At 33.2% G+C, this 27,325-nt stretch overlaps 2 protein-coding genes across 2 annotated transcripts in view; one reads left to right on the top strand and one right to left on the bottom strand.

The window, feature by feature from the left end:
• The window catches only part of LOC143053752 (uncharacterized), a 101,587-nt gene that overhangs the window by 13,072 nt on the left and 61,190 nt on the right, over positions 1 to 27,325 (top strand). Inside the window, exons 3-6 of the mRNA XM_076226530.1 lie at positions 11,527 to 11,587; positions 16,554 to 16,676; positions 24,799 to 24,881; positions 25,116 to 25,139. Coding sequence (XP_076082645.1) covers positions 25,122 to 25,139 — 18 coding nt within the window. The 5' untranslated portion in view covers positions 11,527 to 11,587; positions 16,554 to 16,676; positions 24,799 to 24,881; positions 25,116 to 25,121. The remainder of the gene's footprint in view (positions 1 to 11,526; positions 11,588 to 16,553; positions 16,677 to 24,798; positions 24,882 to 25,115; positions 25,140 to 27,325) is intronic.
• LOC143054695 (uncharacterized) lies at positions 67 to 5,029 on the bottom strand. The gene is made up of 2 exons (XM_076227714.1): positions 3,417 to 5,029; positions 67 to 654 (listed from the first exon to the last, which is right to left on the bottom strand). The coding sequence occupies exon 1, from the start codon at positions 4,739 to 4,741 to the stop codon at positions 3,431 to 3,433; it is 1,311 nt and encodes a 436-aa protein (XP_076083829.1). The 5' UTR covers positions 4,742 to 5,029; the 3' UTR covers positions 67 to 654; positions 3,417 to 3,430.

Below are 27,325 nucleotides of genomic sequence, written 5' to 3'. Positions count from 1 at the left end.
TACCAATTTTAATGTTAACTTCTTTAATGAAATATCTTTCACTCGTTTCAAACTTTTTAAGAACTTTAACACAATTTCAATGTTCCAAGTGACATTATATTTTGGAAGAGAAGGTCTTTTGTTAAAAATTCCCTTCATAAACTGTTTTACTTGGACATGTTTTCCAATTTGAACATTAGTTATCAAATACACAAAACTTGACACAGCAGATTTAGCAGTATTTAAAGCACTGTAACCCAATCCATTTTCAAATAAATTGAAAAGAAACTTTAGAACATTGTTTATAGATGGATTAAATTGATTAATCTTTTCTTCGTTACAAAAAAGCATCCACTTTTGGATATATGACCCATATTGTTTTTGTGTACTTTCTCTCCATGATCCAATGATGATATTGGCAGCGTCTTTTGAAAGGCCTCTTTCACACAATTTTTCCCTGAGACCATGAAAACTCCCAGTCTCATATTTTTTAACTGATGATTTTGACTTGTTTTTGGATTTTGTAAGATATTTTGAACTTTTGGTAGAATGTAGGGTTGTTTGCATACTAATTTCAGCATCACAGGAAACCAAGGTTGTGTCGAAAATAACGGAGCTATCACTACTGCTGTTGCTCTTTCTAGACAAATTTTCTGTAATACAGCACTCAATACACTGAAAGGTGGAAAAATATATGCGTAATAATCACTCCAGTTCAAAGAGAAAGCATTAACTGCAAAAGCCTTAACATCTGGTCCAAATGAAACATACTTATCTAACCTGTAATTATATTTTGAGGCAAAAAGGTCAATGTCACAAGGTCCAAACTTGTCCATGATTTGAGCAAATATTTTGTCTACTATCATCCATTCCATATCAGCATTAAGCTTTTGCCTGCTAAGTGCATCTGCTTTAATGTTTAACTTTCCTTTTATGAAGAAAACACTTAACCAAATTTTCCTATGCATACACCATAACCAAATTTGTTTAGCTAGTCTATTAAGTGATGTTTTTCTTCCGCCCATTTTATTCAAATATTTTATAGCTGTAGTGTTATCCAGAAATAATTGGACATGTTCTCCGTGTGAATTTTCACAAAATTGTCTTAAGGCCAAAAAGGCTGCCTTTAGCTCAAGATAATTTATATGTTTTTGTCTCTCCTCTTTCGACCAAATACCTGACATATCCAAATTATTTGTAACATCATGTGCACCATATCCTATCATACTACTATCCGACTCAATTTTTCTGTCTGGCGATTTGAAAACAATAGGTTTGAAACTATATGGTAAATTGAGAATCCACCAATTTATACATTCTCTAGATTCCTTTGAAAGCTTCATTTTGCTTTCAAAATTTCCTTTATTTATTTTTAACTCAAAGTCTTTTTGTATTTCTAAGGTTTTGTAAAACAAAGGTGCATATAAAACACCATGTTCAGCTGCAACTAATTTCCCAATTAGTTTAGCAAACTCACGCACAGTAATAAATACTTTTCCCAACATGTCAACACTTAAATTTACAATGTTCGCCACTTTCTTAGCGGTTAGTCTAACAGTCATATTAACTGAGTCTATTTCAAACCCTAAAAACTCAATTTTTGTAGTTGGTGTAACAACTGATTTCTTATCGTGTATAGTAAATCCTAAGCTATCAAATAACATCAAAGAGCTTTTTACATTGTTACTACATTCTTCATGTGAGTCACTGATGAGTAAAATATCATCTATATATGCACAATTTACATATCCTTCTTTCCTCAAAGAGGAGAGCACTGGTTTTAGTAGTTTAGTGAACACTCTAGGAGCGGACGATAAACCGTTAGGCATAGCAGTAAACTGAAAAAAGTTGTCTTTCCATTTAAATCTTAAATATTTTCTGTCCTCAAGACTAATTTTTATACGCCCGTCAAAATTTTGACGGGACGTATTATGGTATACAAATGTCCGGTGTCCGTCCGTCCGTCCGTCCGTCCGTCTGTCTGTCCGTCCGTCTGTCCGTCTGTCTGTCCGGCGTAAACATGTCGCACCGTAACTTGAGAACGACTTATCTAAATTTCATGAAACTTAATATAGTTGTTTTTTATGATGGTCAAATGATCTGTATACTTTTTGGTGAAAATAAGATTTAAACTTTTTGAGTTACGGCACTTTGTAACTAAAACAGGGGTGTTTTTTTTTTTCACATGTCGCACAGTATCTCAAAAACGATTCTTGATTATTGCTTAAAACTTTACACACTTCTTAGTTATATTAATCTTAATATCTGTATACTTTTTGGTGATGATTCAAAATTTCATTTTTGAGTTATTGAGTATTTTGTAAAAAAGGGGGAGGGTTTTTTACATGTCGCGCCGTATCTCAAAAATGATTTATGATTATTGCTTAAAACTTTACACACTTCTTTGTTATATTAATCTTAAGATCTGTATACTTTTTGGTGATGATTCAAAATTTCATTTTTGAGTTATTGAGTATTTTGTAAAAAAGGGGGAGGGGGTTTTTACATGTCGTGCCGTATCTCAAAAACGATTTATGATTATTGCTTAAAACTTTACACACTTCTTTGTTATATTATTCTAAAGATCTGTATACTTTTTGGTGATGACTCAAAATTTTATTTTTGAGTTATTGAGTATTTTGTAAAAAAGGGGAGGTTTTTTTTTACATGTCACGCTGTATCTCAAAAACAATTTATGATTATTGCTTGAAACTGTACACACTTCTTTGTTATATTAATCTAAAGATCTGTATACTTTTTGGTTTGATTCAAAATTTTATTTTAGTGATATTTGTAATAAGAAAACAGGGTGGGGGGGGGTTTCACATGTCCCGCCGTGTCTCAAAAGCAATAAATGGTAATTGCTTAAAACTTTCTCAGAAACTATTTATGATCATTGCATAAAACTTCCACACAAGACGTCGGGCGTATCATGCGCTCATGGCGCAGCTGTTTATTAGACTATAAAAAGCATCTTTAATGTCCAGTCTAGAAAAGAGGCAGTTTTGTTTTACTAATTCTACAGCTGACTTGAAAGTTTCCATTTTAAAATGTTTATACTCCAAATGTTCATTTAAATTACTTAAATTGAGAATAAGTCTATGAGATCCATCAGGTTTAGGTCTTATAAAAATGTGAGATACAACTTCCCCAAACTGATGGTTAGTAAATTCAATGACACTTTTATTCAACAAATTTGATAGCAGGTCATCAATAATGAGTTGCTCAGTGTCATTAAATTTTATTTCTTTACGTGAACATTTATTACAAGGTTCAGTCTCAAATTCTAAGTGATAACCTTGAGACACAATGCTCAAGAGGTTAATGTCACTTGTAATGTTTTTCCATACTGGTAAACAGTTTGAAATTTTTCCTGCTACAAAATTGGCAGGTAAATTTTTAAGATGATGTAATTCATTAACCATAAAAGTACTTACATTATCTTTTGTGACTAGTGTTTCTTGTGGCCCAGATTTCCCTTGCCTTTCTTGTTTTTCTTTCCCTCTCGGTTGATCTGGGCCCGTTTGGCTAAAAAAGAACTTTTAAAACCACTGCTATAACCACTGTTAAACCCATTGCTCTTATTGTTGTCCCTGTTTGATTTCTCAGGCTCTCTTGTTTTATCTTTTCCAAAACCTTTAGTATAACCAATCTTTTTCCCCAGTTTAACACTGTCGTCAATTTCTTTCATTCTCTTTTCGAGGTCCTCCTGTTCCCCAAACAGATACTTTGAAGAAATCTTTTCCCCTTCATTGGAAAGAACATAGTACTTTTTGTCAAGTGCTGGAGTCAGTAATCTTTTCCGCTGACTAGACATATCTCTGTGTGCATACAGTAACATATTCAAAGAATCAAGTGCCAATTCGAAATTTTCTTCAGATTCCTCTGTTGAGCTTTTCAAACTTTTGTCCATCAACAAAACCAGAGGAATCATCCCATTCACTAAATAACCTTGAGTTCTCTGAAAATTCCGATCAGAGTCTTTTAAGCGTTTGTCAGTCTCTTTCGAAGTCCATAAAACTTTATTGACCTTAGGCACTTCCAAATAATCACAATTCTCGGGTCTAACGTATTTTTCTAATAGCTCTTGTACCTCTTTGCTCCTATGGTCTACCGTAGACTCGGATCCTTGGTTTACGATTTTCGCTATTTCCTCGTGTACGGAAGGCCCCAATTTAGGCTTTTTGGAAAGAACACTTTCTACTCTTTTAATCTTCTCAAACTTAGTCGGTGCAATTTCCACTTTTCTCTGTTTACTCTTTGGTTCACCTTCCTCATCTTCATTTGACGATTCAAAATCTCCTTCGGATTCTTCTTCCGATATGCTATCATAAAAACTATCAGCTGTGTTTACACTACTTGGTGACCTGTTGACCTTGCTACGCGCATGCGTACTGGAAGCTGTAACCGGTGCGCGTTTGTTTTGAATACACGCATTTTTTATCTCTGAAACAGATTTAGTCAGGGCGTTAATAGCTCTCTGTTGTTCCAAAATAAGTTTCTGATTATTGATCATCTGCTCCTGGTACATTCCAATTAAATCCGTCCTATTTGTTTGGTCAGATGTAGCGGTACTCGTACTCGTAGCCCCTCCTTTTTTAATTTTTCCAGAAAACATAGAAGTAGCACTATTTTTCGCCACATTATCTGATGGAGCTCCAATGATTTGAAGAGAACCATCATCATTCACAATAACTGTTTGATTTTCAAATATATTGCAATCTTCCACTTGGATAGGTTCTATCGTAAATTCCTCCGCCATTCTGGGAAACACGTGCCCTCGGTTTTCGAAATCGAAAACTGAGATATAATCTTTACTTTATAATTTTCAAACGTATTTTTACGATATCTGTTTTACTATAATCACATAAATCCAATATAAAATACAATTTCCTGACAGATCATAGAATAAAATCCATAATTCGAATAATTTTTCCTCACAAAATAAGTTCAAATTTGCTTATGAAAGGATCAACCTCGTTCTGATTTGTGTCACGTGATCGATTGTTCACTCATGTGATTCTGGGTAGATTGGACTTATTAAACTGGATATTTTAGGTGAATAAAGATAATTTAATAAAAAATACATGTTAATATACCGTTACACTTGGAATGTACAAAAGTGGTATCTTTGTCACAATTTTTAATTATTTTTTTTTATTCATGTTCTGCAAACACTTTTCAGAAATGCAATAAACTTGTCAAAGGAGAAGTAAACTTTTACCATGCATGACTTGAAAGGAAGTACTTTATTGATTTTGGCCCACTAAAGTAGGTTAAAATGTGGAAACCATGTAGATGGTGTACAGGTCACAAATATCACATGGTGCCTATTTTAAAGGTTTTAATTACAAGTTAAAAGTTTTTTATGGCCCATTTATGGGCATTATGTTTTCTGGTCTGTGCGTCCGTCCGTCTGTTCGTTCGTCCGTTCGTCCGTCCGTTCGTCCTTCTGTCCCATGTCAGGTTAAAGTTTTTGGTCGAGGTAGTTTTTGATGAAGTTGAAGTCCAATCAACTTGAAACTTAGTATATATGTTCTGTATGATATGATCTTTCTAATTTTAATTCCAAATTAGAGATTTAACCCCATTTTCACGGTCCACTGAACATAGAAAATGATAGTGCGGATGGGGCATCTGTGTACTGGGGACACATTCTTGTTTCTTTACTGGATTTAAAGAATTTTACATTGCCAATGATTTGGAATAAATTGTATATAACTGGAATTTCAAAACCAAATATAAATACATTTTTTTGGCTAAAACATCAAGATACAACGATTATGGTATCCTGTATCAATGAAGAAAATATGGAAATTTCTGAATAAATTGTACTAATTGTTTTCAAAACAAGCACATATTTAGGAGTTTTATAATACTGTTACATTTAAAATGGATTTTAAGAAAAAGTATACTGTTAAGATTATTTAAAGCAGATTTTACAATAAAATAAAACTAAAAAAATGCTTTCGGTTTCTTATGGTTTCCTGTCGCGTTTAAAAAACCCTTTAATTTAACATTGAAAATAGATTTTAAATATTAACATGAAGCAAGTAACACTAGTAATTGTGTTCATTTATGTCTTTTGAAATATATTGTGCAAAATAAAGAAAATAAAGATTGGTTTCCTGTTTGGTTTCCTGTCACGTAAACGGTGAATCAAAATGTATAAATTTTTTCTTAAAAAACTCAATTGTTCAGTTAATACTATTCTAACACCAACACAACCCACAGAATAAAAGTTAGAGTTTTAGAACTTATAAAAAAGGATACAAAAAGAAACCAAAGGCCGAATACCAAATTATGGTCCATATATGCATTGTACCACAAGGTTCCATATTACAAAGGGAAGTCTGAGATTGAGTTTGGGGTAATTGCCCCAAACATGGAGGAATAAGGGGCCAAAAACAAGCATTTTTCTAGTTTCCAGACAACAACTTGTGTTTAGGTGAGTGGATCTCTCTGAAATTTTACTACAAGGTACCATACTACAAAGGAAAGTCTGGGATTGAGTTTGGGGGGTAATTGCTCTAAAGAGGGATTCAAAAAGTTGGGGGGGGGGGGGATTTTTTTCCCATTTTTTTTTAAGGGGTTCATATTTTGCACAATAGATTTGTAAGATCTTTGACCACATTTATTTTTGTGTTGGAAGCCTATATTATGTAAAAAATGTGATCCCAATCCAAATTCAGACAGTATCAAGTTTGAATATTGTATCCAAATTTGCCCCCACTGTATCAGGTTGCACTCAGCGAAGCATTTAATTTTAATTTTAATTTATTGGTTTAAAGAAATGCACTACGAAATAACTGTGTTCTCATGCCAGCAAGACAAGATCTACAAATTAGTCATCATGGTTGAAATTGTCGGACAATCCCTTATTGAAGTTATTGCCCTTTAATGATGATTTTTCACCAATGTTTTGCGTTTTTGCCTAAAATCTGAAAAAAACCCTATAATAGATGTAAAGATATTTCAATCAGCAAAAATGATCAGCAATTGACGAGATCTCAGTATTCCCCCCAGATATTTCATTTAGCATCCTGGTAAACAGGGACGTTTGAAATACCATCTTGTTTCTAAAAATTATTGGATAACATTCATAACATAACCTATATATATAAAAAAAAAACAATTTAGATAGCCTCACTTGCAATATAGCATCACATTACCATGACATGCATGATGCTAAAAGGCCTGGGGGAGAACACTGGATCTGATAATCCTGATTGGAGTTTTCTTTTTAATGAGGATTTTTGGTATTTTTTAAATTTGGCCTATTACTATCTTAAAAACTATATTAGATAAATAGAATCTTAAATAACCAAAAACGACCAGCAAGACTAGATCAACAAAGATTTCTATTCTAGTCAACAACATGGAGAGAGTCCATTGTTGAAGATGCACATAGACCTAGGTAAGCGACAGAGGCTCATTAGTTATTATTTTCTGAAAATCATAAAATTATGGTCTGCAGATCTGTAAACCAACAAATTTAAAAACTTATTGAAACTGAAATATTATTTCTCTTTTTACATGTTTAGGTAAGCTTTTGCCTAATGTATTTTCATTCCCTTCCGATACTTGTTGCTCGAGAGTACATTAAAACATTCTGATTCATAATCAGCAAAATAAGTTTATAACTTCATCATTTTCATTAGAACGTGATTAATATTGCCTGTAGTTCATGTTCCATCCATTTATTGCATTACTTGCATTAAAAGCGTCCTATTCCATATCCAAATCACTTGTCTAACACTGTTTAATTTTGAAGCGGATCAGCTACATGACATGTATGACAGAAATCCGTATCCGTACCATAATTACAGTTAAATATATTAACTACAGATACAGGAATGACACAGGCTGACAGCTAACAGAAGAATAATGATCCCAAAATGGAAAATTACACATTCCACACGCATTAACAGAATTTTGGATAGATCTCTGTGCTTGATGTATATATTTCATGTAAATGCTTTCTTTCAATTTATTGATTAATGTTGCTTAACTTTCATGACTTATATTTATCATGTTTATATATACATGATATATATCTTTTTAATCAGAAACAATGAATTTCATTAACATTATAACATGTATAAACAGAATAGTTTTTAAATTGAATTAAATTTCCTGTTTAATATAAAAAGAAAATTTAGTGCTAGATTTTTAGTTGGTACTTTATTACCAGAGGAAAAGTATAATTGTCTAACTATAAATAATGGAACATTGTAGTGCCACGAGCGATCAAACACTTCATGCATTTTTCTTTTCAAGTCTCACCGCTTCTTTTATTTTCAATTTCAGTTTTAAAAATAGAATTCACTTCTCTCTACATGCTCTATGATTCTAAAGTAGTGTGAGCCCTGCAACTACAAAGTTTGTGGTTTTTCTCTAGATTGATCAACCAATATGGCCTCCTAGTCTAAAATAGAAGACCCTTCTCCCTATAATTCTAAAGTAGTATGAGCCCTACAACTACAAAGTTTGTGGTTTTCTCTAGATTGATCAACCAATATGGCCTCCTAGTCTAAAATAGAAGACCCTTCTCCCTATAATTCTAAAGTAGTATGAGCCCGGCAACTACAAAGTTCGTGGTTTTTCTCCAGATTGATCAACCATTACGCCTCCTAGTCTAAAATAGAACATTGAGCATATAGAGGTCAAACTAATATTTCTAAAATAATAACAAACCACACCAGTAGCCAAAAAGGGGGATGCAAAGTTCCCCTTTTGTGGTGACCAAAAGTATAAAAGACTTATAAAGTTGAGATTCAGATTAAAAAGGTTGACTATTAACATTACAGTGACACAACACTAAAATAAGTCCCATTAGACAGCCTGTCTAATAATACAGTGACTTGACACAAAAATAACTCCCATTAGACAGCCTGTCTTATAATACAGTGACACAACACAAAAATAACTCCCATTAGACAGCCTGTCTAATAATACAGTGACACAACACAAAAACAACTCCCATTAGACAGCCTGTCTAATAATACAGTGACACAACACAAAAACAACTCCCATTAGACAGCCTGTCTAATAATACAGTGACTTGACACAAAAATAACTCCCATTAGACAGCCTGTCTATTAATACAGTGACGTGACACAAAAATAACTCCCATTAGACAGCCTGTCTAATAATACAGTGACTTGACACAAAAATAACTCCCATTAGACAGCCTGTCTTATAATACAGTGACACAACACAAAAATAACTCCCATAAGACAGCCTGTCTAATAATACAGTGACTTGACACAAAAATAACTCCCATTAGACAGCCTGTCTAATAATACAGTGACTTGACACAAAAATAACTCCCATTAGACAGCCTGTCTAATAATACAGTGACCTGACACAAAAATAACTCCCATTAGACAGCCTGTCTAATAATACAGTGCCTTGACACAAAAATAACTACCATTAGACAGCCTGTCTAATAATACAGTGACACAACACAAAAATTACTCCCATTAGACAGCCTGTCTAATAATACAGTGACTTGACACAAAAATAACTCCCATTAGACAGCCTGGCTTACAATACAGTGACGTGACACAAAAATAATTCCCATTAGACAGCCTGTCTAATAATACAGTGACTTGACACAAAAATAACTCCCATTAGACAGCCTGGCTTACAATACAGTGACGTGACACAAACACAACTCCCATTAGACAGCCTTGTTAATAATGCAGTGATGTGAGACAAAAAAAAAACCTGCCATTAGACAGCCTGTCTTATAATACAGTGACGTGACACAAACATAACTCCCATTAGACAGCCTGGCTTACAATACAGTGACGTGACACAAAAATAACTCCCATTAGACAGCCTCTCTAATAATACAGTGACATGACACAAAAATAACTCCCATTAGACAGCCTGGCTTACAATACAGTGACGTGACAAAAAAATAACTCCCATTAGACAGCCTGGCTTACAATACAGTGACGTGACACAAAAATAATTCCCATTAGACAGCCTGTCTAATAATACAGTGACTTGACACAAAAATAACTCCCATTAGACAGCCTGGCTTACAATACAGTGACGTGACACAAACACAACTCCCATTAGACAGCCTTGTTAATAATGCAGTGATGTGAGACAAAAAAAAAACCTGCCATTAGACAGCCTGTCTTATAATACAGTGACGTGACACAAACATAACTCCCATTAGACAGCCTGGCTTACAATACAGTGACGTGACACAAAAATAACTCCCATTAGACAGCCTCTCTAATAATACAGTGACATGACACAAAAATAACTCCCATTAGACAGCCTGGCTTACAATACAGTGACGTGACAAAAAAATAACTCCCATTAGACAGCCTGGCTTACAATACAGTGACGTGACACAAAAATAATTCCCATTAGACAGCCTGTCTAATAATACAGTGACTTGACACAAAAATAACTCCCATTAGACAGCCTGGCTTACAATACAGTGACGTGACACAAACACAACTCCCATTAGACAGCCTTGTTAATAATGCAGTGATGTGAGACAAAAAAAAAACCTGCCATTAGACAGCCTGTCTTATAATACAGTGGCGTGACACAAACATAACTCCCATTAGACAGCCTGGCTTCAATACAGTGACGTGACACAAAAATAACTCCCATTAGACAGCCTGGCTAATAATACAGTGACTTGACACCAAAATAACTCCCATTAGACAGCCTGTCTAATAATACAGTGACTTGACACAAAAATAACTCCCATTAGACAGCCTGTCTAATAATACAGTGACTTGACACAAAAATAACTCCCATTAGACAGCCTGGCTTACAATACAGTGACGTGACACAAACATAACTCCCATTAGACAGCCTGTCTAATAATACAGTGACACAACACAAAAATAACTCCCATTAGACAGCCTGTCTAATAATACAGTGACTTGACACAAAAATAACTCCCATTAGACAGCCTTGCTAATAACAAGCCTTCATGCTATTATGAATTTGTCCTAAAACTCTTACACTGAGCTATGTATGGTACTATGGTAGGTTATATCTTACACTTTTTAAGCTATTTATGGTACTATGGTAGGTTATATCTTAAACTGAGCTATTTATGGTACTATGGTAGGTTATATCTTACACTGAGCTATGTATGGTACTATGGTAGGTTATATCTTACACTGAACTATTTATGGTACTATGGTAGGTTATATCTTACACTGAGCTATTTATGGTACTATGGTAGGTTATATCTTACACTGAGCTATTTATGGTACTATGGTAGGTTATATCTTACACTGAGCTATTTATGGTACTATGGTAGGTTATATCTTACACTGAGCTATTTATGGTACTATGGTAGGTTATATCTTACACTGAGCTATTTATGGTACTATGGTAGGTTATACCTTACACTGAGCTATTTATGGTACTATGGTAGGTTATATCTCTTCTTTTTCATTCATGACAAGTTACTTGTCACAAGTATACACATTCAGAAATAGTTCAACTGATATTGATATAAATGTGAAGAACTGAAATTGAGCTATTTTATATTTTCAGTTTAAAGATCTACTGTTTGTTTTATTTGATTCATGTCCAGTCAATTTATTACTTAGTAAAGGTAATTTAATATTATAGTCAAATTGTATTGGATTGTTAAGTTTTTTATTTTATCGAATGAAATTCAGAAATATCATGAATATATTTCAATTGTAAATGTTAGAATTCTTAAAGGGGTGATAATCAAGAGCTAGCTGGTTCATTCTAAGTAGCATTTCACCAGTGCTTTTTTTCAAAATTCTTTTTAAGGTGGTACCTAAAACTTTAACTAAATTTAATTTGGCTCGTTTAATTTTCTTAATATTTTGACAAATTCTTTACTTTGATCCTTTGACAAAAATAAAAATTTCAAAAAATTTGAACCAACTGTTTAATCAGAAAAATTACACTGGTTATATATAGCAGTTTGACAAACACTTATTTTGATCATTGAGCAGCTTGATACTCCCTTATAAACACAACGTCATTAAAACATTCTGCTGATTTTACAGAGTTATCTCCCTGTAGTGTCAGGTACCACCTTAAACAGGATTAACATTTTGCACTCATCTACTTTTGTTAAATAAATTGGAAACAAAAAATAACATGACATAATTTATACAAAATGAAGTGCATTTGTTAGTGAAAACTAAACAAAACATTACAATCATTACAATGTGAGTTGCTTAAAGAGTAAGAATTTTTAAGATGTCAGGCCTAAATTAAAATATTGTTTGTTTGCCCTTTTCCGACCCTATGTTTTGAAACAGGGTAGGTAGGTATGTAAAATATTTTATTTTTTTCCCAAAAAAATAACTTGGCTCGGTATATTTTTTTTCATGGGTAGGCAGGTAGTACGGGGCGCCGAATGGGACTCTTGTGGTTTTGTACAAAATTCAATTCTGTCATAACAAAATCATTTTTGTCTTACAAAACTATGTGCTACAGACTTGTTTTGTGAGAACTTCAATTTTGTGATGACAAAATTCATTTGTGTAGACAAAATTCATTTTTGTCATGACAAAATTCATTTTTGTAGACAAAATTCATATTTGTCATGACAAAAGTCAATTTTGTCTTAAAGGTATGCAAATATAAACATATTTGCATACAAAATTGACTTTTGTTACCTGATATGGAAATTAAATCACAAAAGTCAATTGTGTACGGTAAGATTCAATTTTGTGAGACAAAATTGACTTTTGTGAAACAAAATTAACTTTTGTGAGACAAAATTGACTTTTGTGAGACAAAATTGACTTTTGTGAGACAAAATTCAATTTTGTCATTTTTGTTGAGACAAAATTCAATTTTGTCATTTTTGTTGAGACAAAATTCAATTTTGTCATTTTTGTTGAGACAAAAGTCAATTTTGTCATTTTTGTTGAGACAAAAGTCAATTTTGTTAATTTTGTTGAGACAAAAGTCAATTTTGTAAATTTTGTTGAGACAAAAGTCAATTTTGTTAATTTTGTTGAGACAAAAGTCAATTTTGTCAATTTTGTTGAGACAAAAGTCAATTTTGTCAATTTTGTTGAGACAAAAGTCAATTTTGTTGAGACAAAAGTCAATTTTGTTGAGACAAAAGTCAATTTTGTGACGACAAAATTCATTTTTGTGATGACAAAATTCAATTTTGTAACAACAAAATTGACTTTTATGAGACAAAATTGACTTTCGTGAGACAAAATTGACTTTCGTGAGACAAAAATCAATTTTGTTGAGACAAAATTCAATTTTGTTAATTTTGTTGAGACAAAATTCAATTTTGTTAATTTTTTTGAGACAAAATTCAATTTTGTCAATTTTGTTGAGACAAAATTCAATTTTGTCAATTTTGTTGAGACAAAAGTCAATTTTGTCAATTTTGTCTCACAAAAGTCAATTTTGTGTAACAAAAGTCAATTTTGTGTAACAAAAGTAATTTTTGTGTTACAAAAGTCAATTTTGTGTAACAAAAGTCGATTTTGTATGCAAATTAGTTCACAGAAACCAAACTAAACTAATTTAAATACAAAATTGACTTTTGTCGCTCAATTTTCAAATTAGGTAACAAAAGTTAAGTCTGTGTAACAAAAATGAATTTTGTCATGACAAAAGTGACTTTTGTCCGCTGATAGATAATTTTGTATGACAAAATTTCAAATTTGTAGTATGATACAAATTTTGTTAAACTGAACTCATTTTTGTTGAACGAAAGTCACTTTTGTCCGTACAAAATTGAATTTTGAGTACAAAACCACAAGAGTCCCAATAGGCGCCCCGTAGGTAGGTATAATATTTTATTTTATAGATACAACATCTGCATAATGTCATTTTTGTCTGTTTTGCTTTTGCTAATAAGTTTCTGGGAGTACGTTTTGAAAAAAAATATCATGTAGAATGTGAAGTTAATTCATATGCACTACTATTTTGTTTTCAAATATCAAAATATAGAGCTGTGTCGCATATTTTCAACGTTTATATATGCCTGGAACTTTGAAGAGTTTTAACTTGCACTAATATTCTGTACTACCTATCTTGTACGCTTACCTCTACCTAAAGGTTTTCTGTAAGAGATAAATTTGTGCTGGTAAAATACATGAAATATGTCCGGGCAGACATACATTACTAGTAGAAAAGGTCCCTAGTGTTTAAATTTCCATGTGTGCCTATGTTTCCAATAAAAATGCTACAAGACTTAAACTCAATTGTCACGTATTTTACATCGCATTTATAAATGATCTGTATGGAAAACTTGGGCAATTTTACTGCCAAATATTCTCCACATTACAGGCTTTTGTAACCTTTGGTTCATGTCAGATATAAATAATATAGCAATGCTGGTCGAAGGCATTGTTAACATAATCATCCTGATCTACGGATCACAAAAGGCCATCCCTACATAGAATACAACGTCCGTTTACACAAAATAGTTTGTACACACGTTGATAATTTTGTATTAAACGAACTTTTTTGTAAATGAACCCTGCTCTTCAAGTATAAAGATACAGAGTTAACGTACGTCATATCATGATTTCAAAGCGTTCAACATCGATTTCAAACAAATGCTTTGAAACTCTAAATGCAAGTGTGCATGTCAAACGCTCACATGATACCAAACGGACTAGACCTTATACGATAAAGATAAAACCCGAGGATTCCGGTAAAAAAGTTTTGAGCGGGAAATACAATAATAAGATTTTTTGTAGGAACGAAAAAATAAAATAAAATAAAATAAAACCTTGCTGGTAAATACAAATAAAAGATTTTCAGGCGGAACGAATTTATAGGGTCGGTCGGTAAAGGGCAAACAAACAATATTTTAATTTAAGCCTCACTTGTGTTGTAGGAATGACAGATTGGATGTTAATGTCAATGAGACAGCAACCATTCAATGAAAGAGGTCAACATTGTATTCAACCATTAGAAACTATCTTTAAATTAGAACTATCACTGAGTTTGTACTTACATTAATGAGCAACACAAGTGCCACATGTGGATCACCTAAGATAACCCCTAACTTTTGATGGGTTTCCTGTCACTCAGTCTTTAATTTTTAGCTCACCTGGCCCGAAGGGCCAAGTGAGCTTTTCTCATCACTTGTCGTCCGTCATCCGTTGACGTTAACTTTTTACATTTTGAACTTCTTTTAGAGAACCACTGAATGGAATGAAACCAAACATGGCATGCATGTTCCATATGAGGTTCTGACCAAGTGTTGTTACTTTGTAGCCGATCATGATCATCCAAGATGGCCTCCAGCGGGGGACTTAGTTTAACATAGGACCCTATGGGAAATGCATGCAAATGACTTCTTTAAGAGAACCACTGAATGGAATTAAACCAAACATAGCTTGAATGTTCCTTACGAGGTGCTGAACAAGTGTTGTTACTTTGTCGCCGATCCATTATCTAAGATGGCTGCCAGCGGGGGCCTAAGTTTAACATAGGACCCTATGGGAAATGCATACAAATGACTTCTTTAAGAGAACCACTGAATTGAATTAAACCAAACATAGCTTGAATGTTCCTTATGAGGTGCTGAACAAGTGTTGTTACTTTGTAGTCGATCCATTATCTAAGATGGCTGCCAGCGGGGGCCTTAGTTTAACATAGGACCCTATGGGAAATGCATACAAATGACTTCTTTAAGAGAACCACTGAATGGAATGAAACCAAACATGTCATGAATGTTCTTTATGAGGTGGTGACCAAATGTTGTTACTTTTTAGCAGATCCATCATTCAAGATGGCCGCCAGCGGGGGACTTAGTTTAACATAGGACCCTATGGGAAATGCATACAAATGACTTCTTTTAGAGAACCACTGAATGGAATGAAACCAAACATGACATGAATGTTCCTTATAAGGTGCTGACCAAGTGTTGTTTCTTTGTAGTCGATCCATTATCTAAGATGGCTGCCAGCGGGGGACTTATTTTAACATAGGACCCTATGGGAAATGCATACAAATGACTTCTTTCAGAGAACCACTGAATGGAATGAAAACAAACATGTCATGAATGTTCCTTATGAAGTGCTGACCAAATGTTGTTACTTTGTAGCCGATCCATCATCCAAGATGGCCGCCAACGGGGGAGTTAGTTTAACATAGGACCCTATGGGAAATGCATACAAATGACTTCTTTTAGAGAACCACTAAATGGTATAAAACAAAACATAGCATGAATGTTCCTTATGAGGTGCTGACCAAGTGTTGTTACTTTGTCGCCATTGCAACATCCAAGATGGCTGCCAGTGGGGGGACTTAGTTTAACATAGGACCCTATGGGAAATGCATACAAGTCTTCTTCTAAAGAACCACTGAATTGAATGAAATCAAACATAGCATGAATGTTCCTTTCCTTATGAGGTGCCGGCCAAGTGTTGTTACTTTTAGCCAAATTTTATATTTTTTTATAGGATTTCAAAAACCCAAGTAGAATCAGGTGAGTGATACAGACTATTGAGAGCCCCTAGTTAATTTTGTGTTTTGTGTACTGTTGTTTGTTTTTTTTCTTTTTAGCCATATTTCTATTTTGAACATCTATTATTTGTATTTATTAGATCCGTGTCCAGTCAATGTGATCCTTGTACAGTCAAGTTGTTATTATAGTCAATGTGATCCTTGTACAGTCAAGTTGTTATTATAGTCAATGTGATCCTTGTACAGTCAAGTTACTATTATAGGTAAGTGTACATTATATGTGAACTATATAGGATCAATTACTATTGAAATTTGTTTCAAATGTAAAATGTTCAAACTCTATAGGGGGAGATAATGTAAAATGTTCAAACTTTATAAGCATGGTAAGGGGAGATAATGTAAAATGTTCAAACTCTGGAGATAATGTAAAATATTCAAACTCTATAAGGGGAGATAATGTTAAATGTTCAAATTCTATAAGGGGAGATCAGGTAACTGTAAAATGTTTAAACTCTATATGGGGAGATAATGTAAAATGTTCAAACTCTATAAGCATGGTAAGGGGAGATAATGTAAAATGTTCAAACTCTGGAGATAATGTAAAATATTCAAACTCTATAAGGGGAGATAATGTTAAATGTTCAAACTCTATAAGGGGAGATCAGGTAACTGTAAAATGTTTAAACTCTATATGGGGAGATAATGTAAAATGTTCAAACTCTATAAGGGGAGATAATCAACATATAGTTTTTACATTCAAAATACCATACCACCAATGTTTTTATAGTAAACAAGACACAAAGAATGTGATGACATCATTACAATGTTATTTGTCTTCAAATATAAAATTGAACTTGTGCTATAGAAAAATAAAGTGAGATGAGCAACCCAACAAAGCAAGAATGGAGATGTGTACAGGTTAATATATAGTCAACGATTCAAAAATAACCTCATATGATAAGGTCTTCATTTTTATGAAGCGGGCCATTAAATTTAGGATTTAATTGCACATTATACCTTTTTTTGTTTGGTTTGGTTTGGTTTAACGCCGTCACATGGTGACCCCCTATAAATTTGGTTAGTGAATTTCATATGGGTTATTGACCTCTGTCTATTGTTAATGGTGACGTCATCTATTGATGTTGTTGTATTTCATTGTTTATTTTTATACAAAACGCAGCAGGAAAAGTCCCATGTGCGATAAACTTGTTATATCGTATATATGGTTCACTACTTACCCCCTTCGGCCTCAGCCCCTATGGATTTTACTAACCCTCTATGGATCCGTAGGGGGTCAATAGCAAACCATATAACTTATAACTGTAAGTTTATTTTATTGAAACAGGGAGATAACACACACACATTGATATGTTTATCAGAAACATTCATAACAAGTACGAATGAAGTATTTTTTAGTCATACTTCAATTTTACATATATATCGGGCTTAAACATGTAAATATGATTTATAGTTATTTTTCACAGATGCTTTAGATGACGACACAATGTTACTTATAAATTAGGCTGACCTCAGAAGTACATTCATCAGTATTTATTTATTAGTATGTATTGTATAATATATGTTTTTTTAAGAGAACAAAACAAATCAGTCCATAAAGACTGCCTCGATGATCTTCACGGTGTTGTGGTATTGTGTTCACCTTTAGTGTGGGAGGTGGTGGGTTTGAACCCTGGCCAGTTCAACCAAAGACTTGAAAATTAATATTTGCTGCTTCTCCAAAATGAGGTAAATCAATACAGAGTCAGAGTAACATAAGTAAGTAGTTTTCACATATGCCATACAGCCACTTCCTGTTTTCACATCTGCCATACAGTCACTTCCTGTTTTCACATCTGCCATACAGCCACTTCCTGTTTTCACATCTGTAATACATCCACTTCCTGGTTTCGCATCTGTCATACATCCACTTCCTGTTTTCACATCTGTCGTACAGCCACATCCTATTGGTTGATAGTTTGAAATTATACAACACTCATTGTACAATGAAAATTTCTTTTTCTTGGCTTCTATGAAGGAGAATGATTTTATATTTGATGAACAGCTTGAAAATGTTGATTTGTAGAATGTTAGCAATTTTTATGCCCCTTTTTAATGGGCATTATGTTTTTGGAAAATGACGCAGTCATTGTTCCATTACTGGCGACCTGAACTTCATTCCATTCTCTGCCTACCGCGCTTGGTTTCGTATTTACTATTTTCTATACAAACTGGAATTTGCTTGTGTTATGCATGAGAGGTCATTGTGTAGTAATCAGCCAGGAACCAGTTTACAAACTAACTGGTTTCTGCTTGTATTCCACTACACTCGAACAAAGTGTTGTAGTTTGACGGGAACCAGTTTAGAATTTGTAAACTACAAAACGTAATCGGTTATTGTTCATTCCGTTTTGATGTTTCATACCGACTTTTATGGTTTGAATAAGCTTAAGACCCTTCAAACATTAATGTGATAGGTTTATTAAAGACTGTTTTACAAAAGGATGGAACTGTTTTGCTTTCAAAGTCGTACTATAGTGATTTCTATTATGTACGGATTTTCACTCTCACCGGTTAATTTCTTCTTTTACACGTGCTTTTGAAACTTCCTGTTTAAACATCGCAAGTTTTAAAATTGTTTTTGTCGAGCCTTCGACTTTAGTCGAAAAGCGAGACTAAGCGATCCTACATTCCGTCGGCGGCGGCGGCGTCCACAAATATTCACTCTGTGGTTAAAGTTTTTGAAATTTTAATAACTTTCTTAAACTATACTGAATTTCTACCAAACTTGGACAGAAGCTTGTTTATGATCATAAGAAAGTATCCAGAAGTAAATTTTGTAAAAATAAAATTCCATTTTTTCCGTATTTTACTTATAAATGGACTTAGTTTTTCTGCGAGGAAACATTACATTCACTCTGTGGTTAAAGTTTTTAAAATTTTAATAACTTTCATAAACTATCCTTGATATGTACCAAACTAGGACAGAAGCTTGTTTATGATCATAAGATAGTATCAAGAAGAAAATGTTGTGAAAATAAATTTCCACTTTTCCGTATTTTACTTATAAATGGACTTAGTTTTTCTGCGAGGAAACATTACATTCACTCTGTGGTTAAAGTTTTTAAAATTTTAATAACTTTCATAAACTATCCTTGATTTGTACCAAACTTGGACAGAAGCTTGTTTATGATCATAAGATAGTATCAAGAAGAAAATTTTGTAAAAATAAATTTTCACTTTTCCGTATTTTACTTATAAATGGACTTAGTTTTTTTTGCCAGAAACAAAACATTCACTCTGTGGTTTAAGTTTTTAAATTTTTTATAATGTTCTTAAACTATCCTGGATTTCTACCAAACTTAGACAAAAGCTTATTTCTGATCATAAGATATTATTCAGAAGTAAATTTTGTAAAAAAAAAATTCACTTTTTCTGTATTTTACTTATAAATGGACTTAGTTTTTCTTCCAGTTAACATTACATACAGTCTGCAGTTAAAGTTTATAAAACATTTATTAGATTCATAAACTATCCTGGATTTTTTTACCAAACTTGGAAGCTTCTTTCAATCAAAAGACAGTATCGTGAGGGAAATTTTTATTGATGTTTTTCCTCATTTTTGTTGAGTCTGCGATTAACAGAAAAAGTAGGCGAGACACCGGGTTCCGTGGAACCCTTACGAATTTTTTGAGTGAATTTAACTTATTTTAACAATCATGAAGCGTTCCAGAATCATTTTCAAGCAGTTTCTTCTTCTCTTTGATGATGGAAAATAGGTTTTTCTCAAGAAAATACCGCAAACGATCGCAGAGGAATTGAAACGTACAAGTCAAGTCGGCACCTGGTTAAACTGGCATCTAGTCAAATCGGCACCTATTTGACGTCAATTCGGCATCCAATAATATTTGTTATAATATTTTCTATTCAATTAATTAATAACTGTTACCAAGTACATAGTGAATATGTTGTTGTGTATTTAGGTAAACAACGAAACCAAAGTGAAATTATGTTGTTGTGTATAAAGCCTTAAAGGTAAACAACGAAGCCCTTACCCAAGCTGTTGTTTTAACAATTAGACAATTATTAAAATAAAATGGAAAACTATGAGTCCCTTTCAATTAATCAAACTTTCATGCCAAATAATAAGCAAATTTAAGGTGTTTTTTTTTCAGTAAAGTTTAAAAAGCATTAAACAAACAATCCTGTAAAATGCTCAACTGGTTTAAATAATGCATAAAAATATTCAATATCTCATGTATTAGTCCAAATAATTATGACGTCTGGCAAGGCTATTTTTTTTTTTCTGTGATGTCTTCCTACGAAGTTCGTAGGAAGGCTTCGTAGGAAGGCGTCCCAGAAAAAAAATTAACAAAGCCTTGCGGTCATGTGGGAGAAGGGGGTTCAGACTATGTGGTATCAGGTCTGTTCGTGCCCAATACACTTTCGCACCCTACATGTTCGCACCTCGCACGTTCGCACCCAAGGTCCGTTTGCACTCTACTCATTCGCACCCAATTTTAATTCAAATTCAAGTTGAATAATTGGAAAATCATGATTGTTGTTTTAAATTGATTTGGTGTAAATACTGAATGTATTTATAGCTTTGTATGAGTAAAACATTGAAGATTTTAAAGAAAAAACACAAAAGATAATTGTTTTTAACAGCTTGGTCCCTTTGATCTGAAACAACGAAACAATAAAATATAGGAACCAAAATATAGCAATCCACTATTATAACCAAAACATGATAAAATCTATTCAACACACAGAAAAAAACATAGTCAGAATCTCACTTCATTTTGAAAGAAGTCAATGAAACAAAGTTATAGCAATACACTAACCAAAACATGATTAAGAGTTATTCAACACAAAATAAACGTTGACAAAATACCACTTTATTTAGAAAGGATTATTATAATTTTTAACAATATGCTATCTAAAACATGATTAAGATTTATTCAACACAAAAAAAAATGCTGTCTCACTTTATTTTGAGACAATGACAACAATTATACTTATAAGAAAACACTTGCTTACAGAGTTATTAAACACAAAACCAATTAAGATTGGGTGCGAACATGTAGGGTGTGAAAGTGAAAGGGGCGAACATGAGTGGGCACGAACGGACCCGGATTCAGACTATGTACCAGTGAGAAATATACAAGCCTTTCTACGGTATTTATTTGTACAATTCAGGTAGTCTTGACCTATTCATTTGTCTTAAAAACAGCCAGTTGTCACCTTCACTTCACACACACACACACATATTATAAGAATATCAATTATATGCTTACGAGACATGTTGCACTGTTAAACTAATTACGGTATGTGAAAATCAAGACTTGCATAAAAACTATCCCAATATTAGAGACAGTGGCGTCATTTTTCTTCAGAGCTTTCAGCTCTTTGATTTGATCTGTGGGTCCGTCTGTTCGTCTGATCTTCCGTCCATTGGTCCGCCTGTCCTGCTTCAAGTTAAAGTTTTTGATGAACTTGAAGTCCAATCAACTTGAAACTTAGTACACATGTTCATTATGATATGATCTTTCTAATTTTAATGTCAAATTAGAGATTACTCCCAGTTCACGGTCCACTGAACATAGAACATTATAATGCGGAATGGGCATCCGTGTACTTAGGACACATTCTTGTTGTTTATGCTGTGCAACTTCTTTCTGTTACCCAATAGTTTGAAATTATTCAAATTCATTGTATAAAGAAAATGTTCATGAAAGTTCATGTGATGAATAACAATGATACATGTATCCCTAGACTAAAGAATAATGATATAAACAATTACAGTTTGTCCAACAGCCTTCAACAATGAGCAAAACCCATACCATATAATCGTCTATAAAAAGCCTTGGTATGATAAAATGTGAAACATTTCAAAAGAAAAAATCAACAGCCTACTACAACATGTACAACAATGAAGGAAACACAAATATGGTACACAGCTTCTAACTACAGCCACTACGTTATAGGTCCTGGCTGTGGACAGGCACATACAGAATAAAAAAAAATGATTGAATTTAATGTGACTGGTCTAGTTGATTATTGATAATGTTTTAAGAAACTGTTACTTGATATTTTTTATGTGTTTCTTAAATGCCGACCTTTTTATAAAACCCAAATCTTGAAACGATCTCAAAATAAGGAGTTGTGGTATGATTAACAATGAAGCAATTAATCCTAGACCATAGGACAAAGATAAATATTATAAACAATTACAGGTCGTTCAACAGCCTTCCACAATAAGCAAAACTCAAACCATATAATATTTAGGAGATGTGGTTTGATTAACAATGATACAATTATTCCTAGACCATAGGACAAAGAAATAAACAATTACAGGTCGTTCAACAGCCTTCCACAATGAGCAAAACTCATACCATATAATATTTAGGAGATGTGGTTTGATTAACAATGATAGAATTATTCCTAGACCATAGGACAAAGAAATAAACAATTACAGGTCGTCCAACAGCCATCAACAATGAGCAAAACCCATACAATATAATAATTAGGAGATGTGGTATGATTAACAATGATACAATTATTCCTAGACCAAAGGACAAAGATATAAACAATGACAAGTTGTCCTACAGCCTTCAACAATGATCAAAATCCATACCATATAATAATTAGGAGATGTGGTATGATTAACAATGATACAATTATTCCTAGACCAAAGGACAAAGATATAAACAATGACAAGTTGTCCTACAGCCTTCAACAATGATCAAAATCCATACCATATAATAATTAGGAGATGTGGTATGATTAACAATGATACAATTATTCCTAGACCATAGGACAAAGATATAAACTATTACAGGTCGTCTAATAGCCTTCAACAATGAGCAAAACCCATACCATATAATAACTAGGAGATGTGGTATGATTAACAATGATACAATTATTCCTAGACCAAAGGACAAAGATATAAACAATTACAGGTCGTTCAACAGCCTTCCACAATGAGCAAAACCCATACCACAGGATAACTAGGAGTTGTGGTATGATTAACAATGATACAATTATTCCTAGACCATAGGACAAAGATATAAACAATTACAGGTCGTCCAACAGCCATCAACAATGAGCAAAACCCATACCATAGGATAACTAGGAGTTGTGGTATGATTAACAATGATACAATTATTCCTAGACCATAGGACAAAGATATAAACAATTACAGGTCGTCCTACAGCCGTCAACAATGAGCAAAACCCATACCATAGGATAACTAGGAGATGTGGTATGATTAACAATGATACAATTATTCCTAGACCAAAGGACAAAGATATAAACAATGACAAGTTGTCCTACAGCCTTCAACAATGATCAAAATCCATACCATATAATAATTAGGAGATGTGGTATGATTAACAATGATACAATTATTCCTAGACCATAGGACAAAGATATAAACAATTACAGGTCGTCTAATAGCCTTCAACAATGAGCAAAACCCATACCATAGGATAACTAGGAGTTGTGGTATGATTAACAATGGTACAATTATTCCTAGACCATAGGACAAAGATATAAACAATTACAGGTCGTCTAATAGCCTTCAACAATGAGCAAAACCCATACCATATAATAATTAGGAGATTTGGTATGATTAACAATGATACAATTATTCCTAGACCAAAGGACAAAGATATAAACAATGACAAGTTGTCCTACAGCCTTCAACAATGATCAAAATCCATACCATATAATAATTAGGAGATGTGGTATGATTAACAATGATACACTTATTCCTAGACCATAGGACAAAGATATAAACAATTACAGGTCGTCTAATAGCCTTCAACAATGAGCAAAACCCATACCATAGGATAACTAGGAGTTGTGGTATGATTAACAATGGTACAATTATTCCTAGACCATAGGACAAAGATATAAACAATTACAGGTCGTTCAACAGCCTTCAACAATGAGCAAAACCCATACCATGTAATAATTAGGAGATGTGGTATGATTAACAATGATACAATTATTCCTAGACCATAGGACAAAGATATAAACAATTACAGGTCGTCTAATAGCCTTCAACAATGAGCAAAACCCATACCATATAATCATCTATAAAAAGCCTTGGTATGATAAAATGTGAAACATTTCAAAAGAAAAACGAACAGCCTACTACAACAATGAAGGAAACACAAATATGGTACACAGCTTCTAACTACAGCCACTACGTTATAGGTCCTGGCTGTGGACAGGCACATACAGAATAAAAAAAAATGATTGAATTTAATGTGACTGGTCTAGTTGATTATTGATAATGTTTTGAGAAGCTGCAATATGATATTTAATATTGCTCTTTATGTGTGTCTTAATGCTGGTAAATAACACTTTTGAAATTTTTAGATCTGGAAAAGTGCAATAGATGTTCTGGTGTTTGATGGAAAAAGTCACACCCTGCTTGTAGAATACATTTGTACCTCATTTAGGTATGTGATTAGATTTTTAAGGTTTTGAGTTCAGTTCATTAAATAGTCCAGAAAAGTTGAGATAAATGACTGTTTCAATGCTATAATATATTATTTGAATGAAATAAGAAGATAAAAATATTAAGTCAGTATTTTACCACTCATAGTGATCATGTTTCAATTGGCAATAACACAAATACCTCAATTAAAACTCAACAGTATATATTGACTATAATTATTCTTTTCTATTTTTAGGCTATAATGGAAAGTTGGAATGAAGTAAGATTTACTTAATAGTCTCCTTGTCATTTATAGTTTTGTTCCCCATTAGGCCAAATAAAAATATATGTGTGGTTCCAGTAACCCTACCGTCCCTACTTTTTCGGCTTAAAAATAGCCTACCCTAAAGATTTTATTGTCATTTTTCATTAAGCACTGTTACTGTCAGAATGTTGCTCCCATAGACTCAATGTAAAAAAAAACCATAAAATAAAAAAAAATCCGTGCCTACCTACCCTAACTTATTTTCAGATGTAACTGGAACCACACATACTTTTTTATTTGGCCTTAGTGTACAATTAGATACGAGTATGTGATAACTTGAGATAAAAACTAGTAGAATTCTAAGTGAACTACCAAACTACTTATTCAAAAAAAAATAAAAAATACAAGACTTGGACAAAGCAAGGTGAACTCAAAAAACATTTCTACTCATTACACTGGTGACACAAACAGCATTTGAATCAGTATTCAGTAACTGAACAAAACAAACAAAAATGCAGTTTAAGAAATGTAGCGAATATTTTTAAAGTATGAATGTACATGATGTAGGAGGGGATGGACAGCTTTTGAGGATGGACAGCTTTTGAGGGAGGTGGGAAGGGGGGGGGAAAGATTTTGAAAGTGGGAGATAGTGTATTATTTATGTAGTACCTTCAGAATCCTTGTTTATTTGTAACTCTAAGTAGGTCTGTAGAGTTATTTGAAAAAAATATTGGGACAATTTTTCTACATAAAAAAAATTAAAAATACAGAAGTTATCTCCCCTTGCCATTGTTAAGTTCAGGTGAGTTGAATACGACCAATCTATTTTATGGTATAAAGAGCTGACTGATGCAACACACTTTTTGTCTTGTTAGGTTACATTCTCATTGCTTTATTATATCCCACATCTACATTTATTCAGTCTACATACATTTATATATGTATCTCTTTAAGTAAGTTAATAGAGAGATTTCTACTAGCTGATATGAAAAAGGATGAGAAAGTACCTAGGGGCAAAGTGAATGAAACACAACTACATGTCTTTAAAAGGCAATTAAAGGACTTAGTGAATGAAAAACACAACTACATGTCTTAAAAAGGACGAAAAGTAGGGGCAACTAAAGGACTAAGTGTATTACATGTCTTTAAAAGGACAAAGGTCAAAGTCCAGAAAATACTACAAGAAAGAAAAATCAAGGATATGCCAAATCTAGTCCATGATTCTATAAAAAAATAATTTTTTGAAGGTTAACAATTTTTGTCGAGACTGTGACTTAAGTCCCAGAAAGCTCGACATAGGGATAGTGATCCGACGGCAGATAACATCTTAAAAGCTTCATATTTTAGAAGGTTGAAGACCTGGATGCTTCATACTTTGTATATAAATGCCTCATGTTATGAAGTTTCCGTCAGTCACATTTCCAATGTCCTTGACTTCATTTCCATGGTTCAGTGACTACTTGAAAAAAATATTTTTTGTAATGTTAAATTCTCTCTTATTATAAGTAATAGGATTACTATATTTGGTATGTGTGTACCTTGCAAGGTCTTCATGCCTGTTAGACAGTTTTTACTTGACCTTGACCTCATTTCATGAATCAGTGAACAAGGTTAAGTTTTGTGGTCAGGTCCATATCTCAGATACTATAAGCAATAGATCTAGTATATTCAGTTTATGGAGGGACTGTAAAGTGTATATGTCCAAATGGCAGGTGTCATCTGACCTTGAACTCATTTTGATGGTTCAGTGGTTACAGTATAAGGTTTTTGTGTTTTGGTCTGTTTTTTTGCCCCACCTACGATAGTAGAGGGGCATTATGTTTTCTGGTCTGTGCCTCCGTCCGTCCGTCTGTGCCTCCGTTCGTCCGTCCGGTTAAAGTTTTTGGTCGAGGTAGTTTTTGATGAAGCTGAAGTCCAATCAACTTGAAAATTAATACACATGTTCCCCATGATATGATCTTTCTAATTTTAATGCCAAATTATAGTTTTGACCCCAATTTCATGGTCCACTGAACATAGAAAATGATAGTGCAAAGTTCAGGTTAAAGTTTTTGGTCAAGGTAGTTTTTGATGATATTAAATTACATCAACTTGAAAATTAGTACACATGTTGATATGATCTTTCTAATTTTAATTCCAAATTAAAGTTTTGACCCCAATTTCATGGTCCACTGAACATAGAAAATGATAGTGGGAGTGGG

The sequence above is a fragment of the Mytilus galloprovincialis genome, chromosome 12, assembly GCF_965363235.1.
Source record: "Mytilus galloprovincialis chromosome 12, xbMytGall1.hap1.1, whole genome shotgun sequence".
Classification (NCBI taxonomy): Eukaryota; Metazoa; Mollusca; class Bivalvia; order Mytilida; family Mytilidae; genus Mytilus; species Mytilus galloprovincialis.
This window is presented reverse-complemented; position numbering and strand designations above follow the sequence as displayed.

Excerpts from the sequence above, each read along its gene's own strand:
- LOC143054695 (XM_076227714.1), bottom strand. The coding sequence starts at position 4,741 with ATGGCGGAGGAATTTACGATAGAACCTATCCAAGTGGAAGATTGCAAT.